The 23,887-nt window shown below is 42.7% G+C and overlaps 2 protein-coding genes across 2 annotated transcripts in view; one reads left to right on the top strand and one right to left on the bottom strand.

The window, feature by feature from the left end:
* Nucleotides 1–11,828, top strand: part of rhbdf1a (rhomboid 5 homolog 1a) — a 46,161-nt gene extending 34,333 nt beyond the window's left edge. Inside the window, exons 4-18 of the mRNA XM_082189170.1 lie at nt 911–1,124; nt 1,207–1,413; nt 2,917–3,039; nt 3,131–3,291; nt 3,912–4,163; nt 4,254–4,365; nt 4,476–4,550; nt 6,074–6,235; nt 6,316–6,416; nt 6,504–6,567; nt 6,691–6,785; nt 6,914–6,989; nt 7,644–7,744; nt 9,396–9,549; nt 10,769–11,828. Of these exons, the coding sequence (XP_082045296.1) occupies nt 911–1,124; nt 1,207–1,413; nt 2,917–3,039; nt 3,131–3,291; nt 3,912–4,163; nt 4,254–4,365; nt 4,476–4,550; nt 6,074–6,235; nt 6,316–6,416; nt 6,504–6,567; nt 6,691–6,785; nt 6,914–6,989; nt 7,644–7,744; nt 9,396–9,549; nt 10,769–11,188 (2,317 nt within the window). The 3' untranslated portion in view covers nt 11,189–11,828. The remainder of the gene's footprint in view (nt 1–910; nt 1,125–1,206; nt 1,414–2,916; nt 3,040–3,130; nt 3,292–3,911; nt 4,164–4,253; nt 4,366–4,475; nt 4,551–6,073; nt 6,236–6,315; nt 6,417–6,503; nt 6,568–6,690; nt 6,786–6,913; nt 6,990–7,643; nt 7,745–9,395; nt 9,550–10,768) is intronic.
* Nucleotides 11,829–11,976: 148 nt separating this feature from the next.
* On the bottom strand, nt 11,977–16,524 carry aanat2 (arylalkylamine N-acetyltransferase 2). Its single transcript, XM_082189766.1, has 3 exons — nt 14,953–16,524; nt 14,159–14,313; nt 11,977–13,839 (listed from the first exon to the last, which is right to left on the bottom strand). The coding sequence occupies exons 1-3, from the start codon at nt 15,119–15,121 to the stop codon at nt 13,534–13,536; spliced, it is 630 nt and encodes a 209-aa protein (XP_082045892.1). The 5' UTR covers nt 15,122–16,524; the 3' UTR covers nt 11,977–13,533.
* Nucleotides 16,525–23,887: the final 7,363 nt, after the last annotated feature.

Here is a 23,887-nt window from a genome sequence, read left to right as displayed (position 1 = left end):
TGTGACCAAAATCTGCATACACTGTAAAAAAATTCTAACCTCTCCAAGTCAAAATTTTCTAGTGACTGGTCACATCTAAATTTTTTAATTGGCCCAAGTGCAATTCTTGTTGCAATAGTCTGTTAACATTGGCTCAATGAGAAATAATGAGAAATAATACGTCAGACTAATTGAAAAATGTAGATGTGATCAGTCACTAGAAATTTTGGACTTGGGGATGTAATTTTTTTTTTACAGTGTAAGGGGAAATCTTTTACAGTCACATGTAATTCCCGATCACATGGATTCTCATTAAAATAACTGAATTAACTATGACATTTTGGCCATGGAGCCTTTTTGTAATGGACCACAAGAGTTTTTACTGTTTTGGTATGGGGTTATTTCATAAAATGTGATTATTTTTGTGGATGAGGCTGGACAGCTGAACTTTGTGTATTTATTTTACACTGGTTTATATCAATTTATCTTTTTTGACTGAAACATGAGTCATATGTGAACTTGAAAAACATGTCAGCCTCTTGACATTACGAGGCAGATGTTTCCCAAGCCAAGCAGCTGTGCAGAGGGATGGACACCAGCCTAATGATTCTCTGTGTATGTGCATTTGGTTTCGTTTTTGAGACAGGATTTTAGCCAATGCCAGTAGCTTTACTGTGAAGCATGCCTGGGCATGTCCCATCACTATTTCCTTAGAAGTTTGCTACAGTTACCTCACCGAACTTTCCTTGATCTCATTTGTACACAACCGGGAGGAGACAGTGTGTCACACGTTTGTGGAAACTACCATTGCAGTGTCCAGTTATTGTGCAAGAACATGTTAGCACACAGGGAAATACAAGAGAGTCAGGGATGGCATGTGATCTCTGGATGAGTGAGCTCAGGCTGAACGGGTTGTGTCGATCGCTCTCAGGGGTACGGCGGACTGGTTCGGGGTCAGTAAGGACGGCGACGCCACGCAGAAATGGCAGAGGAAGAGCCTGCGACACTGCAGCCTGCGCTACGGCAAGCTGAAACCGCAGGTGATCCGTGAGATGGAGCTGCCCAGCCAGGACAACATCTCCCTGACCAGCACGGAAACCCCTCCACCTCTATACGTGCCCTCATCTCAGCATGGCATGCAGAAGGTACAGTACCAGGAGTCATCACTGGAATAGGACTGAATGTGCACCTGTTCCTCCTTTTTTTAATGATGCACTTTTTTTTCAGATTGTGGACCCACTGGCAAGAGGACGTGCGTTTCGCATGGTCGAGGAAGTAGATGGCTACAGTGTGCCTCAAACTCCCATCACCCCCGGCGCTGCGTCCCTGTGCTCCTTCACCAGCTCACGCTCAGGCCTGAACCGCATCCCACGCAGACGCAAGCGCGAGTCCGTGGCCAAGATGAGCTTCAGGGCGGCAGCAGCTCTGGTCAAGGTGAGCACATGACCCACAGCTGCATACATGACCTTTATACCCTTTATTTCAGTTGAATTTGTACATTGGGAATGATTTTGGAACTTTTCTGGAAATAATGCACCAGGTTTTGGGCTTATAGTGTTAAGTCAAGTCAAATTTATATATTTTTGGTTTGACTGTATATAGCGCTTTCACATTACACATTGTTTTAAAGCAACTTTACAGAAAATCATGATGTTCATGGTTATAATATCTTCATGCCTTATAGTCACTAATACTATTGAAGGAAAACTGAACTGAGCTGGATGATGACATCACTGTTTTATGCAGAGCTGCTTTATAGATGAAATGAACTAATTTAATAACTGATGATCTTTTCAACGGAAATGAGTCAACACTGAACTGACTTCAGCTTAACAATGACACTGTTTTCATTTAGAGATGCTGTACAGCTGAAATGAACTGTTTGCATCATTGAATCATTTATATAGCGCTTTATACAGTCTGTATTGTATAAAGCGCTAACTGGAGCTATAACAGTTTTTCTTACTCTTTCACTTTAAAGGATGAAATATCTGTTTATGAAATGTAATCTTAACACAATTATAAGGCCATCTTGAGTATGTGATTTTTGTGTATGTGTGGTTTCAGTTGTTCCTACATTTTCTCCCCCGTGAATTTAAAATACGTTTTAGTACTTAAGTTATTGATAAATCATGATTTGTTAGCAAAAACGTTGATTTCACACACAAATTTGTGCGTACACATGGTTAGTCAATGAGATCCATTATTTTAAGCTGATATAGCTGATGTTAATGAACAGAAATGGTACTATCAACACTATGATGATGTGAATCAATGTTTAAATTAAATGACTGCAAATTGCTAACATTTATTTACAGTGGTTTATTCAACCAAAAATGCTGTCAGTGCTGATACTGATTAATTGGTCTGGCTGATATATCTGTCTGTTTACATTGGAGCAAATGTAGGTGTTTACACATAGCCAACACAGTTTAATCCACACCATAACTTTCACAAGATTTATATAAAGTAAAATTGTATTTATGCTTGGAAAATGCTTGTATCCTGTTTGAGCTTCTTGGTTCACTATTATAAGTGACCCAGGAACAAAGTTTTACTGTATTTTGTGATAATTGATACTACAGATACTCCACAGACCTACATTAAATCAGAGCAGAAGCTTGTTTGATAATGTCAAATGGGAACAGCTGATAAAGTAGGATTGGTCAGAAGCATTTGTAAGGTGCGGCTTAGCGTAGGGTCATCTGAGGTTCTTTAAGTTAACAAAGAGACATCAGATAAATCAAACGAGCCCAATAACATGAAGCAAAACATATAATAGATATCAGAGACAGAGCTGGTATACAGGTCAATGGTCTCGCAACACAGTCTCTTTGAATTATTTATCATCTATTTACTTAGTAAATACTTTTTATACTGCTTAGTATGCCATGCTGATTGATAAAGTGTGGTTTATCTGTGTTTTTGTATTTTAAGGGTCGCTCGCTGCGCGAAGGCACGCTAAAACGAGCTCACAGGCGCAGCTTCACACCTGCTAGCTTTATTGAGGAAGATGTTGTGGACTTCCCAGATGAACTGGACACATCGTTCTTTGCTAGGGTAGGATAATCCCACCGAACACATCACACACATACATTTGCTTTTGGGAGACTTTTTCCGATATGTATGCTTACTGTCTGTCGGGCTTCAGGATGCCATGATGCAGGAGGAGATGTCCACTTTTCACGATGAGGTGTTTGAGTCTCCATCAGACTCCACCATGAAGGATGTGGACAGCAAACAGCTGGATGAGTCGGAGCTAACAGGCAGCGCACTGGAAAAAAGCGAGTTAGAGAGGAGTCACTTAATGCTGTAAGCTTCACAACACCATATTACCTGTCACAGTAATTGTGCTTCGATACTGTAAAATATTTGATGATAGAAAATGTTAGCTGCAGAGAATTTCTGTTTAAAATTCTGGTTCAGTCATGAAACTCTAGATGGCACAGACTGATAGGTCCTTTTCACTGCAATATGCAAGCAATAACACCATTACTGCATGGCACAAGCTGATTGGCTTCTGCTAATTCAGCAGCCAATGAGATTTCTTGCTCAGCATTTGAAGTGTTCTCTGGAGGCTAGTCCAGAGTCCTCTGAAACCCTCCACCTCCCACAGCTCCACCTGCCTAGATCTGCCATGGGATTTATGTGTCTATTCTTGCAGCAGCAGCATATCTCACATGTATTCAATATTTCAATAATTCCAAATATTTTTGAAAATATAATTAAATATAATGTTTAAGAAACATAAAATATGATTTATATATTTTGCTGGAATTTTTTTAAATAGAATCATATCCAGAAATATTTGAAAAAGGATGATTATTTATTGACATAAAATGTTAAAAACAGAAAAATATTATTTATCTAGCTTAGACATTGTTCTATGACTATGTATATGCTTTATCATTCTATCCTCGTTCTTCAAACAGGCCTTTAGAGCGCGGCTGGCGAAAAGTTAAGGAGGGAACGCCAGTCCCCCCTAAAGTCAGACTGAGGCAGGAGGTAGTGAGTGTGAACGGTCAGCGGAGAGGCCAACGCATAGCCGTGCCAGTCAAAAAGCTCTTTGCAAGAGAAAAAAGGCCGTATGGATTGGGCATGGTGGGAAAGCTGACCAATCGAACATATCGCAAGCGTATCGACAGCTACGTGAAACAACAAATAGAGGACATGGATGACCACAGGTTTGCAAACTTAATTAAATCCCTAAAACTTCTTTAAGATTTTCGGAGATGCTTATAATGTGAGGCTGTGTTTTCTATTCTGTTTCTCAGGCCTTTCTTTACATATTGGATAACGTTCGTTCACATACTCATCACCATTTTGGCAGTGTGTATTTATGGCATTGCACCGGTGGGCTTCTCCCAGCATGAAACCGTAGATTCTGTGAGTGCTGCTACACTTTCAAAATATCCTGCATTTCTGATGCTCTATTCCTGTTTCTGACCATCTGGTGTTTGTAAACACTTTTTGTTTTTTGTTTTTCTCTCATTAAGGTCCTAAGAAATAAAGGCGTTTATGAAAACGTCAAATTCGTGCAGCAAGAGAACTTTTGGATTGGACCAAGTTCGGTGAGTTTTTTTTTTTTTTTTTTTTTTTAAGGGTCATGAAACCCCAAAACAAATTTTTTTGAGATGTGAACAGATATGTGCAGGCTGCGCATCACTAAAAACACTAAGACTCACTTATAAATATACCTATATTTACACGCTCATATATTTGATCAATAAGTGGAAATTGGTTATTTTTGAGTTTTTAAGAGCAATTTCGTTCTTCTGGGTTGAAAAGCAAAGTCAAAGCAGTGTCACGAAATCTGAGGTGGAATCTACGTCATCCGGTTCTGAGAGCTTCGCTGCATTTATTCATGAGAAAGAGCTTGTTCAATCAAATCACTGCGTCGTAGTATGCATGAGATCGCATTACAGGCTCTCGGTTTTGGGAGTTTGTAGTCATATTGGGTTATATGTTTAAAATACATCAAGGTGCCCTCAACTCAGTTTTTTTTTTTTCTTCTCCGTGGTCATATTTGAATATTCATGTGTCTATATAATGAGTGTATTTCAAATCTGTGTTTTATTCGTTGTTGTCTCCCCTTTTCCCACCATCTACTCTCCCACTTTTCCACAGCTTTACACGCCCATTTCTTGAGACTTTTTCAGCTCTGAGGTGTGAACGACCAGGCTAAAACAGGGAAGGGTTTCATGACACTTGGTTAGTTAGTTAGTTAGTTAGTTAGTTATGATTCAATTCTGAGTTGAAGTACTGTCTAAAACACTGCATGTCTCATGGCACAACATGTGCAAGTTTCAGCAATCAACTTTTCAAGCTTGTCATTAGATTTCACATGATTGCGATTTCTGTGTAAATACATTTATGACTTGCATTAAAAAGCATTAAACCTTTATTTATATAGCGCTTTATCCGGTACATATTAATTATGCAAACAGTTAATTTTGGCTGTACAGCAGCTCTACATGAAAATAGTGTCATTGTTTATCTGAAGTTGGTTCAGTGTTGATTCAGCTCCTCTGTAAAGATAATCAATTATTAAAGGGGTGGTATAATGCCCTTTTCACAAGATGTAAAATAAGTCTTTGATGTCCCCAGAGTGTGTATGTGAAAGTTTTAGCTCAAAATACCCCACAGATATTTTTAAATAGCATGTTATTAAAATCGTCACTTTTTGAGAGTGAGCAAAAACGCACCGTTTTTGTGTGTGTCCCTTTAAATGCAAATGAGCTCCTTCTCCCGGTACAGTGGGTGGAGCTTCAAGAGCTTGTGTTCTTTTACCTCACACAGACATGCACTGAATATTTCAAAAACCTTTAGGCTTTTATGTTCAAACCGGAGTCAGACAAAGATGGAGAGACTCAAGAAGAAGTGAACTAAACTTTTACCGACCCCAAACTTTTGATCGGTAGTGTATGGCACTTCAGATGCGGCTTCTATTCCCCTCCAATCTCAAAAGTGAAACTCTGACTATGTTGAAATTGTATTTCATAAGCAGCGATCAGTTATTGAATGTTTTCCTACTGAACAACTGAATAAAATAGTATCATAAGACAAGTCATCGTCATTGTCCACTTCTCAACAGGAGGCCTTGATCCACCTGGGAGCCAAATTCTCACCTTGTATGCGACGGGACCACCAGGTACATGAACTGATTAAAAAAAAGCGGGAAATGGAGCGACATTCGGCTTGCTGTGTGCGCAACGACCGCTCAGGCTGTCTGCAGACCTTAGAGGAGGAATGCTCTGTAAGTACAGGAGCCGTGGACTATCAAGGCTATGAATGAGAAGCTGTCAGGTCATTGACATCTCTTTCTTTTTGTTTCAGAGCACTTTGGCTGTATGGGTAAAATGGCCTCAGCATCCCAGCACCCCTCAGCTGGAGTTGAAAAACCGGCAATATGGCTCTGTGTGTCATCAGGACCCCAGGTGAGGGAATACGACTTCACTCAATATTTCAATTTACAATTTTCACAGAGACATTTCAAACACAAGATCTTACTGTGTTTTTGGCAGGACGTGTATAGAGCCGGCCTCTGTATCTCCTCATGAGTGGCCTGATGACATCACCAAATGGCCCGTAAGTATTGCATCAAGAATGGTAACTATATGAAAGAACTATAGTATTACCTGTGGTAGCACCACAGTACTTTGTTGTAAAGGTTGATTAGATACTTTGTCCTAATATAGATATGTATTACAGATCTGCACCAAATATAATTCTGGGAACCACACCAATCTGCCTCATATCGACTGTACTATCACCGGCCGGCCCTGTTGCATCGGCACTAAAGGGAGGTGAGGAAATCTGCTATTACTCGCTAGTTACCATTGATCAATACTGAGACATTTCACATGCACTTGTTTAGTGGGCATGAATATACAGTTTTGTGTGCTTTTTAAATATCTTGTGTGTTGTTTTGCAGGTGTGAAATCACATCAAGGGAGTACTGTGACTTCATGAAAGGATTCTTCCACGAGGAGGCAACCCTCTGCTCACAAGTAAGTACACTAAACCAGAGAAGCACAGAAATAAGTCAAAGATGTGCTACAAGTGACACTGAAGCACGACTGTTAATTGCTTTGTACAAAATGTTAATAAAGTAAAAAGTTTAAATAAACAGCATTTATTTGAAAAACACACCTTTTGTAACATTACAAATGCCTTAATTGTCACTTTTGATCAGTTTAATGCATCCTTTCTGAGTAAAAATATACTTTTTTTAAAACCTTACTGACCCCAAACTTTTCAATGGTAGTGTAACCCTATGGTTCAGGTCGCAAATGAGTGTGAAGCTCTCAGCCCTAAAAGTTGTCAGTACTCACCCACTAGACTAATGAGGTGGCGTGAATAAGAACGGAAGATAAATCTACCCTCTGCTAAGTGCTCTGTAATCACAATGAAGGTTGCCATGCTAATCTCCTCTGCAATGGCAAAATCTGTTGTCGTCTGAAAGGGCACGGCGTGATTGCCCGGGTCTGAAGCTTGTGCCAGCTTCCAGGGTTTTAACTTAAGACTTTGTGCTAAAAGTGTGTTAAATACGGTCTAATCTTAAGCTTGAAAATGCAATTGAATTTATTATTGGCAGTGCTTGGGGGTGTTTCTCTTTTAGATGTTTTATAATCTAAAGAAACGCACTAATCTATCCCTGCCAGGTTCACTGTATGGATGATGTGTGTGGCCTTCTTCCTTTCTTGAACCCGGAGGTCCCAGATCAGTTCTACCGTCTCTGGCTCTCACTGTTCCTGCATGCTGGGTGAGTGACTGCTTAAGCCCTGTTCATACCCAACAAAAACTCGGGAAACCTAAACTAATTGCAGACGAATGGTCTGAGTGAAATATTGCAGACGAAATTGAAACGGAAAAGCAAAATGTCCCAGAATAATGTGGTAACAGACTGGTCACACCAACAGCTAAACAAAAAAAGTGAAGCTATGCAAATGAAAGGTCCGTTCATACCCAGAACGATGCGAAAAGCATATGACAGGCCTATTTGCACCTAAAGTTAAACGAAAAGGCAAAAATTGCAAAAAAAGGATGAAACAAAAAAGCTAAGCATTGCAGTTTAAATGTCTATTCACACCAACAGTGAAACAAAAATGTACAAATCCACATAATGTATTCACATTAAGGATGAAGCGGAAAAAAAACTAGACATTGCAAACGAAAAAGTATTTTAGCCCATAGAGCAAAACAACCAAAAAAGTGACACATTTCAGACAAAATCAAAAGTGAAACGAAATAGCATTATCACAGAGAGTGTGGTCACGGACTGGTCACACCAACAGCAAAAAAAAAGAAAAGTGAAACAATGTAAATAAAAGGTCTGTTCAGAACAACACGAAATGTGCAACATTGCCTATAACAGACAAAAATCTGCAAACAAAACATGTTTTCACTCCCAAGAGCGAAATTAAAAAGCAAAATATTACAGGTTAAAACACAAGAGTTCCCAAAGAGACATTAATGTCTGAAAATGTGCTCAGACTGGCAGAATAACGGTGTCTGCAATGGCAATTCAGATATTTCAATATTGACTCAATAATTTCTCGTCAAAATCCTTCCAGAGTAAATGACTAGAGCTATGCTGTCCATATTAATTTTTCAGCTCTACTCTCACTCTTACTGTATTTCAACAGTTGTCTCTTGAGTGTCTGTTTACTTTCCTACTGAGTTCATCCTCAAACGAAACACTGCTGAGACCTCTTCTTAAATCTTCAACCCACAAGCTATAATAAAATTCCTCTGGGTTTTAACTATGCACACGTGGTGGAACTGTTTACCCATACGCCCCGTGTCCCATGCTGCACTGCAGTATATTTCAAATGCTTCAAAAGCTGACACATGGTCAGATTATCTGCTTTAAGAAACAGCTGACACTTGGAAGAGCTGGCGCTATTGAGCGTGGCGTGATCTGTAGTAGTAATCAAAGCGAGTGCTTCACTGAGCTGCACTTTGGCTCTTTGCCTTTCTTAAGAAGGCTCAGATTAACGCTTCTGCACGTGCCTCTGTCAAACACCTTGAACATCACACTCTCAGACGTCCTTGAACCTGCTGAAGTTGGATTGTCTGTTGCATATTTGTTCATATATGTGGCCAGTGATTGCAATGAAGCATCTTTCATAATAACATGTGCGGGGACTCCTGTTGTGACATGCCTTTGCCACATTTTATGAGACAGCTGACAGAAGTGTAATTATGACATAGGCAGTGGATTGCTTGGACATAATTTAGAGTCAGATGGATCATAACTTAAATGAGGGGGATGTTTATGACCACTGGAGCCATTTCAGAACATTGTGGTGTATTGGGAATGATGCATATGCATTTAAATCCATAAAGATGTCATGGCAGCTTTTAAACAACATGCTTGAAACGTTCTCTTTGTCCCCATCTGTTAAAAACAGGATTCTGCATTGCCTGGTGTCGGTATGTTTTCAGATGACAATCCTTCGAGATCTAGAGAAGTTGGCCGGATGGGTACGAATATCTATCATCTATATCCTGAGTGGCATCACAGGAAACCTGGCTAGTGCCATCTTCCTCCCCTACAGGGCCGAGGTGAGCCCCTCTTGCCCCCTCTTGCCTCTTTTACACCGACAGGGTGCGCTGGAAACTGGAAACGCTCCAGTTGACGGACATCCGATATATGTTATGGCTCTAGCTGTCTTAATTTTCATCCGTTTAAAATAATTTTTCTTTATAAATATCCTGTTTTCAAATTAATGTTATTTATTATTTGGATCAGTGAAGTGACACTCATTTTTTGCCTGGCTCAAGTAATGTATTTAAAATACTTTAAAATGCAATTTATACATACAATAACTTTAATATACCTTTTCTATGAAAGGCATGTTTTAAAATTTCAAAATTAAAATTTATAAAGACAAAAAATGTATACAGTTAAATAGATTTTTTTTTTTCAAAAATTTTAATTTTTTAAAACCATATGAATAAAGAGTGTATTTCTAAGAACTTTGTACATGTTTTAAACTAGATTTTTAAATGATTTTTCCTATTCCTTATCATGAACGCTCTTATTTATCATTGACCCATATATTAAAATAACTTCTGGCATTACTACAAAATTACTATGGATGTTAAAATATGTTCTTAAAACTGTTTGGGAGCTCCATCTAAGACAAGGATTCCCAAACTTTTTTTGTTGAGGTAACCCCTGAGATTTTAATTTAATATTTCAATGATTTAACAGCACATTCTCACTTTTATAGTTCTTTTATGTTTGATAGTCACATGATGTGCAAGTAAACAAATCAAATATTAAAATGTTTTATTGTTTTTATTAGGAGCCCTGCACGACATGCATTATGTCACTGTGGCCCCAAATTAAGACTTCGTTCCCACGAATTAAGAATGTATTCATTTCATTCATTTTAGTAAATCATGGCGCATTTTTATGACTGAATTATTAGCTTTTCATTGAACTCACAAACCCCCTGCAGTTCCCTCACTGACCACCACTAAATTCGCAAACCCGAGTTTAGGAAGAGAACCGGCACAATCTTGGTGGAAAAGGGGTATTTTACTCATCTTGTAATAATGACTTAAACGAGCTTGTTGTTTCTGCCTTAAATTAATACGTTATTAGCTAACTGCGTGATTTGTATATGTACTTGAACACCTCTAATAACAGATCATTCTAAATTGTAATGTAGACACATGCATTTTCAGTAAAGCTGCTTTGAAACTATATGAATTGTGAATTGAATCTATCTATGGCACTGAGCTAATCCCGACCCCTCTTTTGCTGCTTCTCTAGGTGGGTCCAGCTGGCTCTCAGTTTGGCATCCTGGCCTGTCTGTTTGTGGAGCTGATTCAGAGCTGGCAGATTCTGGCTCAGCCGTGGCGGGCCTTCACTAAGCTACTGTGCGTGGTGCTCTTTCTGTTTGCCTTCGGCCTGCTGCCCTGGATCGACAACTTCGCCCACATCTGCGGATTCATCTCGGGCTTCTTCCTCTCCTTCGCCTTCCTGCCCTACATCAGCTTCGGCCGCCTGGACATGTACCGCAAGCGTTGCCAGATCATCATCTTCATGGTGGTGTTCGTGGGCCTGTTCGCCGGACTCGTGGTGCTCTTCTACGTGTATCCCATCAAGTGTGAGTGGTGCGAGCTGCTCACTTGCATTCCTTTCACCGACAAGTTCTGTGAGAAGTACGACCTCAACGCGCACCTCCATTGAGGGAGAGGCGGGGCTTCGGGGACGGAGGGATTTGATTGGTCGTTAATCTGCATCCGCCAGCCCCAAATTGCACTTCGTCTCTTCCAAATGAAGCCCTTTCTGTGAACATGGACAGTATGCTTGTTTTGCTTTTTTTTACTCAAGTGCAATGTGGAACTCCACTTTGACTATGATTTTAGGACTCTGAGAATGAAGAACACTTTTTAACGTACCCTAAAGATCTATGTAGTCTATCGAGAAGGCTGTCTGATAATCACGCGAAAACAGGGTCACCATCGCCCGAAAACTATCTTTACACTACAGTCTCAGAAGGCAGTGTCATAATAAAAGCACTGGTACACCAAACGGAGAACACGTCTTCTCCAATTTTGATTGTTGTACTTTTTATGTTTTAGCATGTCAGGGGTAGGTTTGTCTTTGTTTAGTCGACCTCAGAATCCAGGGACGAAAAAAACTGTACCTTCGGTGCCTTGATAAATGTACCTACTACTGCCATATTTTCGTTACACGTTTAGCACTCAAATGATATTCTTTTATTTGTGTGTTACTTCTAATGGAGTTATAGTTGATTATGAAAGGGTAGTGTTTTAGCTACCCAATTTACACACTTGTCACAGAATACAGCTAAAAACAACCTGCACCTCTGAAGTTTGTCTGTTTTTTCTTGTCTACTCGACCATAAACAAGCTCTAAAATATGGAAGCTCATTTCCACCTCAGAGTAAAGAAAAAATTCAAATGCAAAATATCTCAATGTGACTGTTTCTCGACGACATCACATATCACAATGCGACTGTTTATCACAATAGCTATGTTTCCATCCACCTATTTTAATGCACATTTTGAGATATTGCATAAAAAATGCTGGATGGAAACGCCAAGATGCGCATAAAAAACGTATGCGCTCAATTGAGGCGGATCATTTTTTATCCACATTTACCATTGGAAACATTTACCGAATAAATCCCTCGACATGCCTCAACAGAGGATCTGATTGGATAACTGCACTTACCAGCAGACCAATCGCATTGCACAGCATCTCAAATGTTATGGATCATTCAGAATGTTTTGTGTGTGATGTTGCATACAAGTTAAATTCACAACTTTCAATGGAAACATAGCTAATGTGCCTATTTCTCATAATTGCAACAGTGTGACTTAATATCTCACAACTGTGACCTTGTTTCTCGTTATTAAGACTTCATATATTGCAATGCAACTTATTTCTCATAATCGTGACGTTACATATCACAGTACAACTCAGTATATGGCGATGTGACTTTATTTCTCAATAATTATTTCTTAATTACAAAATGTATAATTTGTCAGTGACTTGTATCTCACAATTGTGACTTTATATTTCACAATGTGAGTTTATATATAGTGACTTTATTTATCATAACTGCAACTTCATATCTCACAATGGCATCTTTAAATCTCAGTGTGACTAGGTTTTTTTTTTTTTTTTAACTACTTTTCTTGTTTCGTTTTTTTCCCTCTGAGGCGGAAACAGACGTCCATTCCAAAACCACTCTGACGGGTTAGGAAAAAAAGTTATCAAATGATTAGGATGGTACCAAGGATAACTTAATGTATCCATAAACCTAAAGAAATGCTTTCTCACCACTGTGCATAAAATACACATTACAAAATATAGCTTTGTTATTAGATGTTTTATTTGTTATTGATTAAGATAGGCATATTTGTATGACTAATGCCACAGAGAATGTTTATGGATGTTCTAATTAAAGTTTACATCAGTTCATACACTGTACATAGATTGCATTTCAAAACACATTGTCACATATGCAGTAATATATTAGGAAGATTTTATTCTAAAACAGTATTCAACATTTCACTGTCCATTTACAATCCAAGGGATGGAACATTATATAAAAATAAAATTATGTCAAATTCAATTATATATATTTATAAAAATATATGTTATATTTTCCAGAAGAAAGATTCAGAATTACATTTTTGAATGGTTGAATGGTTTTGTAAAAGTAGACTATTATTTCTGTAAAATGTAATTAAAGATGAAAGAAACTTTTTTTATTGATCAAACAAAATGATGAATGTGGTGACTTATTAATTGTTAAAAACAACTACTGTTTGTTTTTTTTACCAGTAAAGTGTGCAGTGTATCTTGGGCGGTTCACAAGAAAAAAAATGCAGTAAACAACCAACATCTGTGTGCAATCTCTTTAAATGAGTGCATAGGCAAGTCTCTGGTTCTTTGCTCAGGTGGTATTAGGGCTTTGAGTCCTTAACTAGGTTAGAGCTGTCCAGAATCTACACATGATGTCCTTTATCAGGATTGGATGTGCTGTAAGCTAAAGAAACTTAACATCCGCTGTTTCGTCGAGCATAAGCCAGGCCTCCGAGCTGATACTCCATCTCTGTGAAGGTCAAAGCTCCCACACTGATGGCTGAGTGACCCTTCTCCTTGAAGCCAGCTTTCTGGTAGAAGGGCACCAGGAACTCCTCACAGACCAGCAGGGCCCTGCGCAGGCTGGGGAGACAGTGCAGGTACTGCAGGTAGCGCCAAAGCAAGATGGAGCCTTTGCCCTGCTGCCGACAATGGCGGTGCACTGACAACACGTGGATGTGTACCGCGGTAGAGTCCGGGACGTGTGTGTTCATGGCCTCCTGGATAAGATGGTCAAAAGAGGGTTAGAATCTAAACACATTCTAACTGAACTGATACAAGGTTTCTTTAAAGAACCACATAGGTGTTTTTTCAACAACTACAGTGTAAAAAAAAAAACCTTTTAGAAGATTATTTAAGTACGGTTTACAAGAAGATGCTGTTTCAGTCTTTCTACTTAAAAATGTCACCTTTAATTCAATGTGCTACTTGCAATTGTAATAATTTGTGAAATTTACTAGCAATTTTGGAGTGAAAATGGTTTCAAAGTAAATCCTACACTTTTTTTTTTTTTTTTTTGACTAGAGAATCACTTCTCACCTGTCCTAGTTCCTCTTTGTCCCAGCCAGATCCTATGATGAAGGCCACCAGCTGACCCTCTTCAAACCATCCCAAAGAGAGCTCAGGACACTGACCCAGGAAACTAAGCACCTCATCAAGGGTGAGTGGACATTCACCGGAAACTGAGACGAACGCTGTAGAGGGAGAGATGGGAGAGATACAGGGGTGAGTCAACCCTCATCCCAATGCAAACAACAGTTTATAGGCAGATTAGCAGGTTTATCGCTATCAAGTCGGCTTGTTGACTGCAGTTTTCTATATGTAAAACTTGGTAAGTGCTTAAGGACTTTAGGACTGGTTTGATTTAACTCCCCTACAGAGAAGTGTGTGTTGGTGTGTATTACAGAATTTTATGGGGCACCAATTTAAAAATTAAGAGTTCTGTTAATAAATGTAAAAAGAATTCAGGCTAGCCAAAACCATTTTTATTGCATTTTTTTCCAAATTCAAAAATAATGTATTTATTAGTATGACATACACCATCTTTCAAAAGTATTGGGTTGGTAAAATATTTTCACTATATTACTATACATATGCTCACAAATTTTAACCAGTAAAGTAAACTAAACCCAACCATCAGATTTTTAAGAATAATGCCTCCAGTGTTTGTCACTTGCTGAAAATCTAAATTTAAACTCAAATTACAACATTATTGACACTGCACAACCTTCTTTAACAGCCATTTAAATTATTCTGGCACTCTATTTTAGTAAATCTGTTTGCAGCACCCCATTATATCCACACACACCCCTCATGTCTGAGAAACATCTTACCTTCTCTCTCGATCTCAAATACACTAATGGCGTCCTGTGGGGTGAGATTACGGAACTCGCTAGCGGGTAATGTGTGGCGTCGCTGGCGTCGCGAGCTGCCAACGCTGGGCGGCGTCTTCAGGGAGAACGGCTTCAGGAAGGGTGAGCTGACGACCTGAGGTGCCATCATCTGACACGAGCTCACTTCGGACTGCTGGAGGACTAGACTGTTTGTAATAGTAGTGGCCGGTTTCCTTCGCTTTAAAGTTTTAGGACACCGCTGTCTTTCCGTCAGTCTGTTTGTCCGGGCCGCTCTCTTCTATGGTCCGATGTGTTTGAATCCTATCGTTCAACCTCGCTGCTGCTGTCACCTCTCCTCCTCTTTAACCCTCCTTTGGGCTCTTTCCCAGCCCGCCCCACATCTCCTAAAGTGTCCCGTGTTTAGAGGGATATGGATGCACGTGGCAGGTGAAGCTGCAGCAATTCCCTAAAAGTCTGTGTGCTAATAGCCTACTCTCAACGCAGCTCATCAGCCACTCTTACACACACTTACCCAGAAACTGTTTGTACAGCCAAAGCAAGCTTTGGATTGTTTACGCCAGCCCTGATAGATCTGTTATGTATTTTGTTTTGGTTTTTTTTCTAAATTTTCTTAACAAGAGAATAAGAAGACTGAGAACTGGTCATGGACCAATGTCATTTTGACATTTTTAGTAGGCCTATAGGCTATTGGCCGATAAATAAACTAACTCGTAGTCTATCACTCAACGCCTCCAGAATACAGTAAATACGGTAATACTGTGAAATATTATTACATTTTGAAATAGCCTAGCTGTTTCTTTGTGAATATATTTTAATATGTAATTTATTCCTGTGATGGTAAGGCTGATTATTTTTTTTTGGCATCATTCCTCCAGTCTTCAGTGTCACATGATCCTTCAGAAATCAATCGAATATGATTTTTGTATTATTATTATTATCATAAATGTTGAAAACAGTTGTGCTGCTTGATATTTTTTGTGGAAGCCATTTCATTTTTTTCAGGATTCTTTCATGAATAGAAAGTTCAAAAGAACAGCCTTTAGGCCTATTTGAAATATATATATTTTTGTAACTTTATAAATGTCTTTACTGTGTGTGTGTGTGTGTGGTTCACTACCCTTTCTTTTTTTTTTATAATTACTTTAAAATAAGTCATTGACTGTATACATTTTACTGAATTGATCGATTTCTGTATGAAAAGGGCATTATTCACATGTCTATTTTGAGTATTTGTTGCTTCATTTATTGTTTGCATTAATTATTTCAGTTATTCATTGGTCAAGGCAAACAATATTACTTTGTACATCCCATGTTTTAACCGGAGGTTTTGTACAGTTTAAGATCACTTTACATCTGTATAGCAACCCCTGGCTGTAGTATTACAATTATTCATTTGATGAAGAATGTATTATCTTTGCCATATATAGTATAATTCATTCATAGCATATCATGCGGCTGAAGGTTCATTTAAATATTTACATATATTTTTTACACACTGCTGTTCATTTTTATCCCACAACGTCATCCTTTTCAAATCTACACAGTCTAAGGCGCTTTCAGAACACTTTGTATTGAGCATTTATGTTTTAAAATGACATCTGACAAACTGAAGCTCTGGGTTAATGCCGGACCTCAGATGACCTACAGGAGGAGTTCAATTTAAGATGACTTGACCTTCAACGACCCCTCAGAGAAGCTCCAATCGTCGTGTCAGGGGCCAGTTGCTGCATTTTCTTAGTTACATAAAACTGTAGACATAACAGAAATGTAACGTGGTTGAATCTGAAAAGTAAGACGGATTAGCCTTTGGCAGTTCTTAAGACAGTCTTAACACGGTGACTGTGTTTATAAATTACAAAACAGTGTTTTAGCTGTAAGTCACAGCTGACATACTGGTTTAGCATATAAATCATGTAGAATCTTAATGTAGAAACAGTTTATCAGTCAGTCAGTCAGTCACCTTTATTTATATAGTGCTTGCTTTATACAATAGTTTGTTTCAAAGCAGCTTTACAGTAAAATAATGATTCAATGATGCAAACAGTTCAATTCTGCTGCAAGCAGCTCTCAAAAGACAATTCTCTCAATCAGAGAAAAATCCTTTAGAGAATAATATTAGCATGCTTATTTTCTCTTAATATTGTGTATTATGTACATCACTTGACAATTTAGAATTGATCGTGATTTACAGAAGTTGAGATGATCTTAAGAGACGCCGAGCAAATAAATGGCTTGCTGACCTGTGGAATGTAGACTTAAAGCTAATGAGTCATTCTGGGCCAGATGAGCAGGTGAAGCTAACAAAAGCTGACTCAAACAACAAACGAACCGAAGACTAATAAATTATGCGGTATTGATGATTGTGTCGACTGCATGACTCGTTACAGATTATTTAGTGAGCGGTTAACATGCTCAGACAATGACCATATGGGCTGAGGTTTATTTTTTGTCTAAATTACTTACCTGCTTTCCAGAGCATCATTGCATGGGCAGGGCAGGGCAGGACTCGAGGGGCCGGGGGCCTCTGGGCTTGAGTTCTCTTACGAGAGGTTCTCTCGTATTGCGTAAGTTTAGCTTACGCTACGGGTAAAGTCATCTTTTCTCGAGATATGAAGCAAAAAATTATCCTTAATTTCTATATCTTGTCAACGCAGTGCGGCAGCAAGCAGACCTAGAGCAGGCAATCTAGCGTGCTCATAGGCTGCTCTGCGGCAACTGCAGCAGCCTATCACTGAGACCTTGGCGTGACGTCACGCCCAATGAGCGCGAGCAGCGCGCCTACGCGTCACGGCCCGAGGCGGGGCGTGGCAGTATAAATATGGGCTGAGAGGCTGCTTTCACTGATTTTTGTCTCTTCAGCGAAGCTCTAGGCATCGCTGATCTCTGAGGAAGCCGCCGTTGAAACCAGCGCCTTGCAAGCCGAGGATTCTGCCTGAGGAAGCCGGCCGCCTTCGCCGCCTTCAGCTATCCCTGCCTGCTTCGCTATCCGGCGAATATATCCTTTTCACAATATGCATTGTATTTCATGTAAAGCTCCGCTCAGCGACAGAGACCGCATTCTCCGCTAGACTCCGCTCACCGGTCTCCTCGACCCTCTCCCAAGTGGACGGGGCCGTCGAGAAGGGATATACACAAATTCCCCCGGTGGAAGATGCTGTGGCAACGCACCTTTGCCCGCCATCCGCGAGATGGCGCTCAAAGTCTGCCCTGCCGTCCAAGGCCTGCAGGACCACATCAGCACTCGTCCCTGCTTCCGCCCTGCATTCTATGGCTGTGCTCCAGATCCTCCAGGCCGATCTCCTCCGCGAGCTGGACGAGAAAGGCCCGGATCACGCCGTTCTCACGGACCTGCGTAGCGCGACGGACCTCTCCCTTCGCGCCACAAAGTCCGCTGCACAAGCCATCGGGAGATCTATGGCCTCGCTCACCATCACCGAAAGGCACCTTTGGTTGACGCTGGCGGATATGAGCGAATCGGGATCGTCGATCGCTTCTCGGAGGTGCAGAAGGCGTCGCAGGCGATGAATCTCTTCCTGCCCCGCCGCTCGAGCTCTTCTGCAGGCCGCTCTCAGAATCAGCCTCCTGCACGGAGCTCGTCTCAGCGCTCTGCCCAGCCTCCTTCTTCGCAGCGACGACAGGGCGGCCGCCCTAGATCGCGCTCAACCAGCCGTCACAGACCGCCTCCCCCCCGGGGACCCCGGCCCAAGGTGACGCTCAAGCCTGAGCCCGCGAAGTCCTCCTAGCGGCTGCAAGGAGGAAAAGATGGCTGAGTCCCGCTGCGGCCGGACCGCCATCAAAGCGCCCAGCTCTGCCAGTCCCCTTAGAAAAGGCTACTGCAGCAGCTTACATCGCAGCCAACGAGCCAGTAATACAACTCTCTCGCCTGCACACAAACGCCGTTTTCACGGCGACCCAGAGACATCTCATAAAGAGTATGGTTTCGGGTCTTCCGGCTCACGCCGAAGGTGTCATGAGTGTAGAATTTGTGCCCACGCCCCAGTGCTCACCACTACACGCAAACACGATCTCCCCGGTAATGCTCACAGAGCGCACTCTCATAAAGCGGGCACGCGCCGCTCGAGTGCTAAAGGTAGAGAATGTGCCCGCTCTTCCGTGCCCACACCTACCCACTGCCCGCTCTGTCACACAGTTATCCCGGGGAGCTCCCTTACACTGGCCGTGTTGCATATGTAAGTCCTGTGCCCGCTCACGAGCGCGCGCACTTACTAACAAACACGTTAAACCTCATGCCGCTCTCGCGCCACGGGTTTCTAGCATCAAAATGTGCCCCGTCCCCAGTGACCGAGCCGTTATGTGCTGTACAGCCAGTCACCATTGTTCGCGAGCCCCCGTATTCGAGCACCGGCAGCGCGCGCGCCGCCCCGTCCTCTCTGATAGAGGTTCCCCATCCCGCCCAGCGCGGCGATCCGAACCCAGAGATCATTCGACCCCTAGCTATGTGTGCGAAAGCATGGCAAGCTATCCAGGGCGTGTCAGAATGGGTGCTGAATACTATAATGCACGGCTATTCGCTTCAATTCGCTCGCCGTCCCCCGCGCTTTCTAGCACGGACAGAGACGAGAGTGAATACAGAAGTAGCGCATCTGCTTCAGGCAGAAATAGCAAAGCTGCTGCACAAAGGGGCTATAGAACAGGTGCATCCTTCTCAGAGCGAGTCGGGCTTTTACAGCCGTTATTTCCTCGTACCCAAGAAGGACGGAGCGCTGAGACCTATTTTAGATCTGAGACATTTGAACAAAGCTCTCATGAGACGGCCGTTCAAAATGATCACAACCAGACAAATCCTCGCGCAAATTCGCCCGGGAGACTGGTTCATCTCTCTCGATCTAAAGGACGCATATTTTCAGATTCAGATAATACCCCGTCACAGGCCATTCTTGAGATTCGCCTTCGACGGTCGGGTATATCAGTACACCATCCTGCCGTTCGGTCTATCTTTAGCACCCCGTACATTTACGAAGTGCATGGACGCGGCTCTCTCTCCCCTGAGGAGACAAGGAATGCGGATACTGAATTATCTGGACGACTGGCTAGTCCTCGCGCAGTCAGAGGCAGAGCTTTTGTCTCACAGAACAGCGCTTCTCAGCCATCTGGAATGCTTGGGTCTCTCGGTCAACTGGACCAAGAGCTCATTACTGCCCCGCCAGTCGACTTCCTTTCTCGGAATAGAACTGGACTCGGTGGCTATGACGGCCAGATTGTCAGAGCAGCGCGCGCGCCGCATTCGACATCTCGCCGCGTCTTTCCAGACGGGCAGTCAGGTTCCGCTGAGGACATTCCAGCGAGTCCTGGGGCATATGGCCTCAGCTGCAGCAGTGCTCCAGCTGGGCTTACTGCGCATGCGCCCGCTTCAACGCTGGCTGAAAGCGCGAGTGCCTCACCGAGCCTGGACGGCCGGCCGCTTACGAGTCAGAGTGGATCATGGCTGTGTTTCAGCCCCGCAGCCCTGGCTAGCAGCCGAATGGTATCGCACGGGAGTGACGATGGGAGTTGTCTCGCACCGGAAAGTTGTCTCGACAGATGCGTCCAACCTAGGTTGGGGAGCGCTATTAGAGGGCAGACCGGTCTATGGCCCTTGGTCAGACCAGGAGAGTCACCTTCATATAAACTGTCTGGAGATGCTGGCGGTCGAGAAAGCGCTCAAGCACTTCCTCCCATACCTACAGGGCCACCATGTACTAGTCCGCACGGACAACATGTCAGTGGTAGCCTATGTGAACCGTCAGGGCGGTGTCAGATCCAAAACACTCTGCGCCCTGGCGGAACGCCTCCTTGTGTGGGCTCAGCACTCACTGCGCTCGCTGAGAGCCGCGCATGTGCCGGGTCTCCTGAACGAGGGTCCAGACAGACTGTCCAGGGACAATGTTCCCCTGGGGGAGTGGTCTTTGCATCCCCAAACAGTCCAGTCACTGTGGCGCCGTTTCGGCAGAGCGGAAGTCGACCTCTTTGCGTCAAAAGACAACGCGCACTGCCCACGGTTCTTTTCCAAGAGCGAGGACGCGCTGGCCCAAACCTGGCCCAGCGGCCCGCTTTACGCTTTTCCCCCTGTCTCTCTGCTGCCACAAGTCATCGGGAGAATCAGCGAAGCGCGCCACACGGTGCTCCTCATAGCCCCGTATTGGGAGAATCAAACGTGGTTCCCAGATCTAATACGGCTGGCGGACACACCCCCCTGGCCGATACCGGTGAGAAGAGACCTTCTCTCTCAAGCCCGCGGCTCGATCTGGCATCCTCATCCAGAGCGCTGGTCTCTGCATGTATGGATAGTCAACGGTTACCCGTTGACTTGCCAATAGGGGTTGTGAACACGATCACACAGTCTAGAGCTCCCTCTACGAGACGGCTCTACACATCTAAATGGTCTGTGTTTAATAAATGGTGCACCGACCAAGGGCTGGATCCACAAACATGTGAGGTGTCGCGTGTGCTTTGTTTCCTCCAAGAGCTGTTGGACATGGGCAGGTCCCCCTCCACGCTCAAAGTATATGTTGCGGCCATATCAGCTTTTTCCGACTCGGCGCTGGGCCACGCATTAGGGAGGAATGAGTTCATTATCCGCTTCCTTAGAGGAGCTAGGAGGATGAACCCCCCGCGACCCCCCTCGGTTCCTATTTGGGATCTTTCCCTGGTCTTAGAGGCCATGAAAGCGCATCCCTGTGAACCCATGGAAACTGTGGATATGAAATACCTCACGCTCAAAACCGTTTTTCTGATAGCCCTGTCTTCAGTCAAACGTGTGGGTGACCTGCATGCGTTATCAGTTAACGCGGCATGTCTCGAGTTCGGACCTAATGACTCTAAAGTCATTCTCAAACCGAGACACGGTTATGTCCCCAAAGTGTTGGGCACACCCTTCAGAGCACAGGTCATTTCTCTCTCAGCTTTGCCGGCTACCGGCAGCGAAGTTGACAGTAATCTCCTTTGCCCTGTCAGAGCGCTGAGAAATTACATTACGCGCTCCGCCGCCATGAGGCGCTCGGAGCAGCTTTTCGTTTCGTTTGGTGGGCGCACCAAGGGTCTCGCCGCCTCGAAACACACTCTGTCCAGATGGATAGTGGACGCTATTGCAGCTGCTTATGCGTCTAAAGACCTGCAATGCCCTTTGGGCATCAGAGCCCACTCTACTAGAGGCATGGCCTCGTCATGGGCTTGGACTAGCGGAATTTCTATTCATGACATTTGTACGGCGGCGGGCTGGGCCTCCCCGTCTACATTTGTTAGATTTTACAATCTAGAAGTTCCCGCCCTGCAGGCTAAACTTGTATCAGTCTAAATCTCGCGTAGGCCGGCCCACTTCTGTGCGCGGGCTACTGCTGTTTGATTTAGCCCTCCAGGTTGAGCTGTACAATATAAGGGTTGGTTAGTCAGACCGGCCGCGCCGTTCTGTTCCCCCTACTATGTGCTTATGTACTTGCGCTAGCCATATCATTGGCCGCCTGGCTCACACTCTCGTGTTCCCCGGGCTTCCCTGGGACTCATTCAGTGGATGCCGGGCGCGCACGGCGTTGACAAGGGAGTTCCCGTAGCGTAAGCTAAACTTACGCAATACGAGAGAACCTCTCGTAAGAGAACGTACTCGGTTACCTAACGTAACCTCTGTTCTCTCTAGAGAGGGAAGGAGTATTGCGTAACCCGCCGTGCTCGCGCCACAAGCTCACTCGCTTCTGCGACAAAAACCAGTGAAAGCAGCCTCTCAGCCCATATTTATACTGCCACGCCCCGCCTCGGGCCGTGACGCGTAGGCGCGCTGCTCGCGCTCATTGGGCGTGACGTCACGCCAAGGGCTCAGTGATAGGCTGCTGCAGTTGCCGCAGAGCAGCCTATGAGCACGCTAGATTGCCTGCTCTAGGTCTGCTTGCTGCCGCACTGCGTTGACAAGATATAGAAATTAAGGATAATTTTTTGCTTCATATCTCGAGAAAAGATGACTTTACCCGTAGCGTAAGCTAAACTTACGCAATACACGTTCCCTCTCTAGAGAGAACAGAGGTTACGTTAGGTAACCGAGTACGTTTTTGTTTGGGCCCTTCCTGTGCAACAAATCACCTCAACTAGAACAGTTATGGAGTAACTTAGCACACACATTTTAATTAGCTTTTGAGGTTCCTAGAACAATTCATGCTTAGCCTAGTCATAGTTTGGATGTATTAAATAGTTATTATAAAACGGATAGTTCCAGTCCTTGATTCTGATTGGTTGAGCCGCTTTCGAAGCCGTTGTAAATTACTCATCAAACATACACCTGTGACCGCATTACATTAGTATTACTGCGCAACTGCCGTTTGTGATTCTTTGTTGCTGCATGTGTTGCTTAGCAACCTCTTTGGCTTGGTGGAGGAATAAATGTGTTATAACCACTGTATTTTTTGTTGCTGGTGTTTATTTTATGAATCAAATAAATATTCAAATGTTGTGCCTATTTCCGCGTCGTGCCTAACAACGCCTCTTAGCTGTTCTAAATCCACTGTAAAACACGGCTTCGCGGGGCTTATTGCTATTATTATTATTATCAATAATTATTATTATTTAATTTATAATACAACTAAATACAGGATGTGCTCTAGTAGTTGAGAGAAGAACAAAACCCTGAAATAACAGAGCAATACAATTCAATCAACACATTCAATCAGAATAAAAAGACACTGTATGAATGCCCATTACCAATCTAATGATATCAGTATCAACAAAATCCACCCAAAATATAAAAAATTTGTATCTCATAATATACTAACCCTCAAGCCAAGGTGTATATGACTTTCTTATTTCAGCCAAACACTATATCGGAGTTATATTTTAAAAAATATCCTCTCCCAAGCTTTATAATGGGAGTGAATGGTAGGCCTACATTTGAAGTCCAAAAAAAAGCACATCCATCATAAAAGTAATCCATATG

The sequence above is a fragment of the Leuciscus leuciscus genome (assembly GCF_965113295.1).
Source record: "Leuciscus leuciscus genome assembly, chromosome: 1".
Classification (NCBI taxonomy): domain Eukaryota; kingdom Metazoa; phylum Chordata; class Actinopteri; order Cypriniformes; family Leuciscidae; genus Leuciscus; species Leuciscus leuciscus.
Note: the sequence above shows the minus strand (reverse complement) of the source record. Positions and strands in the feature narration are given on the sequence as shown.